The sequence below is a fragment of the Procambarus clarkii genome, chromosome 24 (assembly GCF_040958095.1).
Source record: "Procambarus clarkii isolate CNS0578487 chromosome 24, FALCON_Pclarkii_2.0, whole genome shotgun sequence".
In the NCBI taxonomy this organism is placed as follows: domain Eukaryota; kingdom Metazoa; phylum Arthropoda; class Malacostraca; order Decapoda; family Cambaridae; genus Procambarus; species Procambarus clarkii.
In genome coordinates, this window is record NC_091173.1 from 22,230,139 (window position 1) to 22,241,356 (window position 11,218).

At 39.6% G+C, this 11,218-nt stretch overlaps 1 protein-coding gene across 1 annotated transcript; it reads left to right on the forward strand.

The window, feature by feature from the left end:
* The first annotated feature begins 3,593 nt into the window (after positions 1–3,593).
* Positions 3,594–4,583, forward strand: LOC138367975 (zinc finger protein 83-like). The gene has a single exon (XM_069330263.1). The coding sequence runs from the start codon at positions 3,594–3,596 to the stop codon at positions 4,581–4,583; it is 990 nt and encodes a 329-aa protein (XP_069186364.1).
* The last annotated feature ends 6,635 nt before the right edge of the window (positions 4,584–11,218 follow it).

Consider the following 11,218-nt stretch of genomic DNA (forward strand, 5'->3'; position numbering starts at 1 on the left):
TATATTTGGAGCGAGTATATTATTGGGATAATCTACTCGCTACAGAACTCCCCCTCCCAGGGGATGAAAGGAAAAATACTTGATCAAGGAACTTAGCTGGTCGGCGAATTGTACGCCCTGCTCGCGTTACATAACCATCAAAGTTAACTTCCTCCTCTTCGCTGATGTCATCTAACTGGGGTCGTAGGGTGGGAGGTCGCACAGGATCGTCCGTCGTCATAGGATCAGGTTGTGGCTGGTAACTGGGGTTGTAGGGTGGGAGGTCGTACAGGATCGTCCGTTGTCGTAGGATCAGGTTGTGGTGCGGCTGGTAACTGGGGTCGAAAAGTGAACTGCGTAGTCGGCGGATGTGTCTCTGGATTTAGCAGTGTCGCAGACGTTGAGACGAAGCCTGGAGCAGAGCAGAGAGCTGAGTGAGGCCGGAGTCGTGGAGCTCTATGTGGGAGAGCGTGGCGGCTCGATTGAGATTTGTGAGTGTCTAAACTCGGGGAGCGAGAGCGTGGCGGCTCGATGCGGTCGTAGTCTGCTGTCTGCTCTGTGTCGAAGCTGTAGCGTCTTGGGTTGATTAGGACTGTACACGCCGAGTACTACATTGTTGACTGTGGAAATTGTAGTCTGGTACCAAAAGATGTAGGCAGTGTGTGGACAAGCTCGGTGTAGCAGGAGAGAAGAATGTGCATAATTGTTGCGTCCTTGGGTCGCTGGTGGAGCATTTAGATCCTGGGCGGATGGGCTCGGGCACCAGGACATTAGGAGGTAATGTAGGCACGTAGTTAGGACAACGAGGTAATCACATCTAGAGCTGAATTGTCCTGAAGGCGACGAAGTGTCGGAAACGCAAGCTGTAAGTCCTGTACTGCGCAAAGGGCTTGAGTCGGCCGAGTATCAAAATGCAGTGAACGTGTAGATGAATCTGACGAAAGAGCAGCTTTCGTGGGCGCCCCTGTAGAACAAGCAGTGCCCTGGCAGCGACGGAGAGTCGGCAGGACAGGCTGTAGATCCCACATTATGTAGTTACTGATGAAGCTGCCAGATGAGTGAGTAGTGATCGTGGAGCAGCAAGCCGTAGTAGATGAAAAGGCAGAGACGATCGCGGTGAAAATCATAGCTGTGGCGCGCGTGTTGGCAGCGTTCCGTGACAGGTGGCAGCGGTCCACAGCAAGCAGCAGCAGTAGAGGTTCAGTGAGAGTCCATGTTGTAGTCCATCGTGGCTGGGTATCGTCGAAACTTCGTGAAGGTCGAAAATAGCCTCCATCTGCATGAACCAAAATTCTGGCTCATCTGCGTTGTATGCTGGAAACCTGGTAGATAAATCCATGACGAAGATCTAGTTTGTGACTAGGTGTTCTTTTCACTCACTGGGTCACCAATGTAACGGTTCTATTGTTACGTAAAGTATGGTGACAAATAAACACAGACACTAAGATACTATATATATATTTGGTCGAATATACAGAAGTACACAGGTGATACGTTGGTGTGAGTTGAGCGCACTGAGCGTTGGTACAGTATCTCGCAAGTGTCTGCTCTAGACCATACTTGAAAGTAGACTAGTTAATGTTCGCTACACCGCTGCTTATATTGCTCGGGCATCTCACCGTGTTGCCCGGGCAACGCCTCACCTCATTCATCTCCAAAGGTTGACAGGAACATTAACACTATATTTGGAGCGAGTATATTATTGGGATAATCTACTCGCTACACATCCAATAATGTTAGCAGACTTCTAGATGTTACCACTGCTAGGCTTAGGCTCGGCTACAAGTACCTCTGGGAGTTTGTAACATCTGCTGATGTAGATTTGACTAAATGTAAACTCTGTCAGCAGAACTATTCGCTTACTTTGCGTCATTATATAATGGAATGTGAAAAAATCGCGGAATTTAGAGATAACACCATCAATAGTGTCCAAGAAATGTGTAAGTACTTCATTCATAATGATGTGCTGCTCGAAATCTTAGCGAAGTATCCAAAATTTGCTTACTGTAGGTAATGCATGCACATGACTGTAGAGCTGCCGCCCAGTTTGGTGGGTGTGCAGCAAGACTAGTAACTGTGTGACTCACCATAGATGTAAAGTGCCTTGTATAGTGACTGTTGTGAGCCTCTTGTTGATCACTTGTGACACAAAGATTATTGATGTGTGTATTTGTGTAGGTGATTAGATATGTATGTGTATGTATATATGTATACGTATATATATATATATATATATATATATATGTACATGTATGTATATATGAGAGTGTGTAGATGTATATATAATATTAATAATTTTGTAACTAGCGTCACAAATTGTTATTTGCTTAGCTAAACGAACTAGAGGGTTCAGTTCCTGAACCGATTATGTGCCTCTGTAATCCTTTACACCACCGTCCACGGGATGGGTATGGGGTGCATAATAAAGAAAGAAATAGAATTGAATTGGTCTGATTAAGACTTTATGACCATGTAATCTATGTTTTGCTCCACTACTTACTGGTTGAGTATGGGGTGCATAACAAATAATAGCCTCCTTCGGGGGCGCCTTGTTTCTAACCGTGTTAGTCTTAAATCCTTTAATCTCAAATCTTGCTACAATGTACCTCTTAATATATGTTATGTACTCTCGCAACCCAATGTACCTTCTTGTATATAAATTAATAGATTTCACCTGTAAGGGGGTATGGTTTGCACCTTGTTATTCTAATAATGGATAAATAATTCTAATAATGGAAGCGCTAATTATATGAACAAGTGCCATGTATTTATTCAGACGAGAACAACAGCGAACACAAACCAGCGCATATACGAACGGAATGGTTTGTATGTACAAACTTCTCAGTGAACGAAGTTGTTTCTAGCCCGATATCCGAAATTGCAGTATACGACTTGACCAGTCCCCAAGCGGGATTGGTCACCCCGCCCTACAGTGCGGCAAATCTCCCTCTAACACACGCCTCTGTTTATCAGCCGCACCTCTATCTACAGTACAAAACAACAAACACTTTTGAAACCTTGTCATCCTCAACATAAACGCGTCTCCCAACATCTGTACTGTTGCAGTCATCTGGAGGATAGACCCTTCATGAAAACAGCACGTTCCATCAAGAAGAAGAACTGCACCTATCATAAAGAAGATGAAGACTCACCAGTGTCCAGAATGTGCGAAGGTGTTCACTCTACTTGGTAATATGAGGAATCATATGCTAGTGCATTCAGGTGAGAAACCTCATGAGTGTCCTGATTGTGGGAAAAGATTCAGACAACTTGGACATATAAAGACACACATGATGATGCATACGAATCAAAAACCTTTTGAATGTGCTGAGTGTGGGAAAAAATTTAGACACCGTGGAGCAATAATACGTCACATGTTAGTGCATTCAGGTGACAAACGTTATAAGTGTCCAGAGTGTGGGAAAAGGTTCAGACAACTTGGACATATGAAGCGTCACATGCTCGTGCATTCAAGTGACAAACTTCACGAGTGTCCAGAGTGTGGGAAGAGATTCAGTCAACTTGAATATATGAAGCGTCACATGATCGTGCATTCAGGTGACAAACCTCATAAGTGTCAAGAGTGTGGGAAGGTATTCACTCATCTTGGAACTATGAAGACTCACATGTTAGTGCATTCAGGTGACAAACCTCATAAATGTCCAGAATGTGGGAAAAGATTTAGACAACTTGTACATATGAAGCATCACATGTTTGTGCATTCAAGTGACAAACCTCACGAATGTCCAGAGTGTGGGAAGAGATTCAGTCAACTTGAATATATGAAGCGTCACATGATCGTGCATTCAGGTGACAAACCTCACAAGTGTCAAGAGTGTGGGAAAGTATTCACTCATCTTGGAACTATGAAGACTCACATGCTAGTGCATTCAGGTGACAAACCTCATAAGTGTCCAGAGTGTGGGAAGAGATTCACTTATCTTGGAAATATGAAGACACACATGATGATGCATATGAATCAAAAACCTTTTAAATGTGCTGAGTGTGGGAAAAAATTTAGACACCGTGGAGCTATAATACGTCACATGTTAGTGCATTCAGGTGACAAACCTTATGAGTGTCCAGAGTGTGGGAAAAGATTCAGACAACTTGGACATATGAAGCATCACATGCTCGTGCATTCAAGTGATAGACCTCACGAGTGTCCAGAGTGTGGGAAGAGATTCAGTCAACTTGAATATATGAAGCGTCACATGATCGTGCATTCAGGTGACAAACCTCATAAGTGTCAAGAGTGTGGGAAAGTATTCACTCGTCTTGCAAATATGAAGACTCACATGTTAGTGCATTCAGGTGACAAACCTCATAAGTGTCCAGAGTGTGGGAAGAGATTCTCTTATCTTGGAAATATGAAGACACACATGATGATGCATACGAATCAAAAGCCTTTTGAATGTGCTGAGTGTGGGAAAAAATTTAGACATCGTGGAACTATAATACTTCACATGCTAGTGCATTTTGGTGACAGAGCTCATGAGTGTCTACAATGTGGGAAGAAATTCAAGCGACTTGGATATATGAAGATGCACAAGATGATACATTCAGGTGATAAGCTAAGCACTTTGAGTGTGGGAGATGATTGAGAGAATGTTGAACTTTAATGAGATGCATATTAGTATATTAACTTATCACTAATATAATATACAGGTTGGAAATTTAGCTCCATCACCAAAATATTGTGCTACAGTATCACCAAATCAGTTGGATGTCCTATTTATGTTTTTGTTTTGTTTTTGAGAAATACACTTCACCATGACAGGTAAGATCTAAAGGAGTACTTCTCTTCCATTGGGTCATCCCTTGCAAATGACTTTTTATCTTCCAGTACTAATATTCAGGACTATCTTACAGGTAACTATCTACAGTCTCTGTACCTAATGCCTACTAATTCCACTGATGTTACTGACATAATCCTTTCCCCTAAAACCAAGTCTAGTGCCCTTGAGGAGATATACCAACTCTTATTTACAAAAAAGCCTCCAGATTTTTAGCTCCTGCCATTGCATTGCTCTTCAACAAGTCACTCGAACTCCAAACCTTTCCAGGTATTCTAAAAAAAAGCGAGAGTAACCCCTGTCCACAAATGTGGTGATCCCACTGACGTTAACAACTTCAGACCTATATCAATTCTGCCAAACTTGTCAAAAATATTTGAAAAACTAATCTATAAGCAGCTTTACTCTTTATCTAGCCAAACTCAATATACTTAGCTCTTGTCAATATGGCTTCAGACCCCGAAAAAGCACTAACGATGCACTTATTATTATGATTAACTTGATACATACAGCTCTTGGTAAAAATGAGTTCCCTGTTGGGTTATTTGTAGACCTGTGTAAGGCTTTTGACACTGTTAACCACCAAAACCTTCTTAAATTACAACATTATGAAGTCAGAGGTCACTCCCTGCAGTACATTAAGTCTTACCTTATTGACAGGCTCCAGTATGTTTCTGTGAATAATTCAATTTCTCCCACCCTACCAATCAACATTGATGTTCCCCATGGCAGCATACTTGGCCCTCTCCTCTTTCTCTTCTACATTAATGACCTTCCAAATGCCTCCCAACATCTCAAACCAATTCTATTTGCTGACGACACGACCTTCATTTACTCCAGTCCTGATCGACCCCCTTGCTCTAAATATCACAGTGAATACTGAGCTAAATAATGTCCATCACTGGCTAACTGCCAACAAACTCACCCTCAATATTGACAAAACTTTCTATATTTTGTTTGGCAATTAATTCTCAAATCAAATAAATCTCAGGATTAACAATACCCAAATTTGTAACAAAATAGATGGCAAATTCCTTGGCGTTCTCATTGACCCCAAGCTGAATTTCCAGGGACACTTTCTAAATATATCAAAAAAAGTTTCAAAAACTGTTGGCATTCTTTCTAAGATCAGATATTATGTGCCTCGCCCTGCCCTGGTGACGCTCTATTATTCTCTCATCTATCCTTATCTCAACTATGGTATTTGTGCTTGGGGTTCTACTACCCAAAATCATTTACGTCTTCTAATTACTCAACACAAAGCTGCTATTAGGACAATATCTAACTCTGGGCCCCAGACATCACTCGGTACCCTTACTCAAATCTCTGAATATGTTAGATATTAAGTCCCTTCTCATCCTCTCATGTGTATTTTATATATATAAAACGCTGAACTGTAATGTCAATCCTGACTTTAAAAGCTTCCTAGAAGGTTGTAAAAGATCCCATGAGCACCACACCAGAAACAAATACCTATTTGATATTCCAGGAGTACGACTTAGTCAAACTAGAAATGCTTTACAAATCAAGGGACCCAGAATGTGGAATGACCTTCCCAATTATGTTAAAGACTGTACCTCTCCCAACCAGTTTAAGATAAAAACTAAGTACTAGCTAATTAACTCAATGTAACCTACCACACCCCCAAATTGTCAACCCATGTCTTCTATTTTAAACAATGCTGTTTGTTGACCAAATTGTATTTTTGCTTTTTTTCTGCCATATTTCCCCCCCCCCCCCCCCTTTTTCCATTTTTTCTTATTTTTTCTCAACACAATTTATACTTTAACCTCAATTAGTATTAAGTTTTAGTCTTAGTGTTTTTCCTGCCCGAAACGCTTTGCGTAATAGTGGCTTTAGGCATGAATGTACTAGCTCTATCTATAAATCCATCATCTTTTGTATCTTACCTTGTATGTATGTATTTTACCTGAATAAATACTTGTATTTGTATATTTGTATTTGTATTATTTTGTTCTTTTATGAAAGCTAGATGCTCCTCATAAACCAAGAACATGCTAAAGACGTTGTCAGTGTAGAAATTAGAAGATACCCATGTACCATAGAACAAACATGAGCTAGATAAGCTGTCACTAGAAAAACTCAAAATTGCTCATAAGTAAAGAAATATTTCTTTTTGCAAAAATAAGACAAAGTTTTAAATGTGTTTTTCTTCTTACACTGTACAGTATTTATGTAATTTAATAAAAGATAAGAATATATAAAAAGTAAAAAAAATAGTTTACACTCTCGCTTCCTGTCCCCTGACACAATGAATTATTATTTGTTGACCATGTAACACGGGACGTAGTATTGTCTCTCTTTCCGTCCTTTACCCCACCCGTAATTAACTTACTTAAACTTAATTCCAAGACCACCAGACCTAACTCTCAGCTGAGTCCCATGCCACGTGATTTTAGCAGTTTGATCGGTTAAGATTCTACAGAACACGTGACGTTGATACTAGGCTTTCTAGCAAACTCAAGGATCTCTACGCCACCACAACCAGACCATTAAACAAAGCTGTCAATGAATTGGGGTCTGGACCAATTAATCAATCATTTAACCCTTAAGGCTTAATCCCCAAATTACTTGGAAAAGGGGGTTGAATTTACGTTAAGTGTAGGAATTACTCAAAACAAAGGGATATATTTGGGAGTTAAGATAGCAAACTTGCTTGTAGTATTCAGACTGATTCATTCCAATAACCCAGACTCGTAGAACAACGGCCAGGACAATAAATACATATCATTGATGGAGATACTCAAAAATACGAATGAGAAAATCTTAACAGTGTTTATTATTCAAAACTAAGCAATGTAAAATAATAAGAATCACTCCCTAATCTGAAACTAAAAAATAAAAAGAGGCAACAACATTTATTTTATTTATTTATTTATTTACATATATACAAGAAGGTACATTGGGTTTGTGAGAATACATTGAATAGTACAGTATTTACAATCTTGTAAAGCCACTATAGTACGCGCAGCGTTTCGGACAGGTCCTTAATCTAACAGATAATTTTAAGTAAGTAATTTCTATCAAAATTGATAAATGATAACAAATACATTGCAAGAGAAAAATGAGATGAGAGAGCTTAGTAAGTATATTAAAGCACATTGTTATATTAAAGCTCTGATTGATTACATTGACAGCTTGATTGGTAATTTAAACAAGATTAATAGACACCATACAGCAGATTGACAGCACATATAAGACAGCAATAATCACAATGGTAAAGATGCTCAGATTGGGTGCATAAAGATTGGGAGACTGGGTAGCAATAGATACAGATAAACAAGACTAATAAACACCATACAGCAGATTGGCAGCACATATAAGAAGACAGCAATGATCACAATGGTAAAGATGTTCAAATTGGGAACATAAAGGTTGGGAGATTGGGTAGCAATAGATACAGTGCAATTTTAAGGCAAAAGGTGAAAAACTATGAAGATGAAATTAGGTACTTTTTACTATTGATTTTGAATGATGTAAAAGTTGGACAGCTTTTCAATTCAATAGGGAGTGAGTTCCATAAACTGGGTCCCTTTATTTGCATAGAGTGTTTACACAGATTAAGTTTAACTCTGGGGATATCAAAGAGATATTTATTTCTGGTGTGGTGATAATCGGTCTTATTACATATGTCCAGGAAGAGTTTCAGAGCAGGATTTGCATTTAAGAACAGGGTTTTGTAAATGTAGTTGACACAAGAGAATTTGTGGAGTGAGATTATGTTTAGCATGTTTAGGGAGTTAAACAAGGGGGCTGAGTGTTGCCTGAAAGCAGAATTTGATATTATTCTGATAGCAGATTTTTGCTGGGTGATGATGGACTTGAGGTGGTTTGCAGTGGTTGAACCCCATGCACAGATACCATAGTTGAGATAGGGATAGATTAGTGCATAATACAGAGAGATGAGAGCAGAGTTAGGTACATAATATCTGATTTTGGAGAGTATACCAACTGTTTTAGAGACTTTCTTAGTTATGTGTTGTATGTGGGTACTGAAGTTGAGTCTCTTGTCTAGGAATAGGCCAAGAAACTTTCCATCATTTTTATTGCTAATGTTTACATTGTCTATCTGAAGCTGAATTCCATTTGTAGATTTGCTTCCAAATAAGATGTAGTAGGTCTTTTCTATGTTAAGTGTTAGTTTGTTGGTTGACATCCATAAGTGGACTTTTTTAGTTCATTATTAACAACATTATTTAGTGTATGTGGGTTGGGGTTGGAGTAGATGAGGGTAGTATCATCAGCAAACAAAATAGGTTTCAGAATGTTAGAGACATTAGGCAGATCATTGATGTATATAAGAAATAGAAGAGGTCCCAAGATGCTGCCCTGTGGCACTCCAACGGTTATTGGTAGAGTGGGAGAGGTTATATTATTGATGGCTACACATTGGTGTCTATTACTAAGATAGGATTGGATATAGTCCAGTGCATGGCCTCGGATTCCATAATGATGGAGTTTGCATAAGAGGTAATCGTGATTAACAGTATCAAAGGCCTTTCTCAGGTCAATGAAGAGTCCAATCGGAAACTCATTTTTGTCAAGGGCTGAGTAAATTATATCAAGGAGACTAATAATTGCATCGTTGGTACTCTTTTGGGAGCGGAAGCCAAACTGACAGGGGCTAAGAATGTCAAATTTTACGAGATAGGAGTAGAGCTATTTATAGATAATTTTTTCAAATATTTTTGATAGTATGGGTAGATTCGATATTGGTCTATAGTTGTTTATGTCTGCCGAATTACCTCCTTTATGAACTGGCGTTACTCTTGCTTTTTTAAGGATATCAGGGAAGGTATGACACTCAAGGGATTTGTTGAACAGCAGAGCTATAGGTGGCGCAAGGGCATGGGAGGCGCTCTTGTATACAATGGATGGGATTTCACTGATGTTCCCAGCTTTGGTTTTTAGTGAGTGTATGATGGACACAACATCTGACGGGCTGACTGGTGAAAGGAGAAGAGAGTTCGGATAGCTGCCTGAGAGATATGTGTTGATATGTGTCTGAGTCTGTGGGATTTTACTTGCAAGGTTAGCACCAATCGATGAAAAGAAGCTATTAAATTCATTCGCCATTTCTAGGTCAGATGACAGTGTAAGGCCATCCTTAGAGAGTGTTATCTGGTTGTGGGAGTGTTGTTTAGTTCCTAGGATATTAGAGATGGTATTCCATGTGCTTTTCATGTTGCCTTTTGCTTCTTTGAATCTAGTCTCATAATATGAAAGTTTAGCTTTTCTTATGGTACTGGTAAGCACTGATGAGTACCTTTTAACTACTTCCTAACATGAACCATACTAACTACTAACTACTACTACTAACATGAACCATAACTGTACCAATCTTAAAGCTGCTTTTACCTTAATTTAAGGAGACCAGCCGATGGAGTGCTGATCTCTGGAGAGGTGAGAATGGTTGACCTCTTCAGTTGCTGCCCAAAACCACACTGCTCCTAACCTCCACTACTCAAGACTGAGGCTAGCGAATATTACTCGGCCAGGTTTATCAATTTACTAAGCGGGGTTTAAATTGAACAACTAATCTGTATTGTACTGAACAACTCATGCAGATGGTTGAACTCTTATTAAACTGATGGTAATTGTACAGGCATCTTAGGGAAAGGCTATTTCCAATTTCGATATTGCTAGTGACCTGTATTTGTTCACTAACCAATGTCGAAATTCCAATATATTCCATTCCAGCAATATTCCAATATCCCATTACGAATTACTAAATATGGGAGATTGTGGTCACATCAACCGCGTACTGACCCCCCTTGCCTCACCTACATCATAAGCGGCCACCGACCTAGTTCCTACTCATGACGTCACTTCATAATGACGGTATAGGAACCCTGATCTCAACCTATACCTTAATGTTGGCCTAGCCTACATACTTAATCAAATTAGTTGTTACTGTATTTTGTCAAAATATTCATTATATGTTGCATTAATACAGAGAAACAGCCATCTTGTATTCTTAAACGCTAATCCCTTTAGTCCCTGGAGGGATGACCTTTCTCTGCAGAGTCAGGTCGAGTACCCTCTTACTCTAACTTTCAAGACTACGCGGTTCCCATGTCTATGAAAATCTAAACTGAATAATTTCTTACAACATAAATAGTTTGTTACAACCCCCCCCCCCTGCATAAGTAATTTAATAAACCTTGTTTTTTATTAACATGAAAAATGAGGTTAAATATCCAAACCCTTAGTTAAAGGAGACGAGAGAGATACCAAATAATATACACATGGAAAATACTGGAGGGCCAGGTCCCAAATCTACACAGTAAAATAACAACGTACTGGAGTGAACGATATGGAAGAAAATGCAAGATTGAACCAGTGAAGAGCTGGGGTGCCATAGGCACAATCAGAGAACACTGTATAAACATTAGAGGTCCGCGGTTGTTCAACGTCCTCCC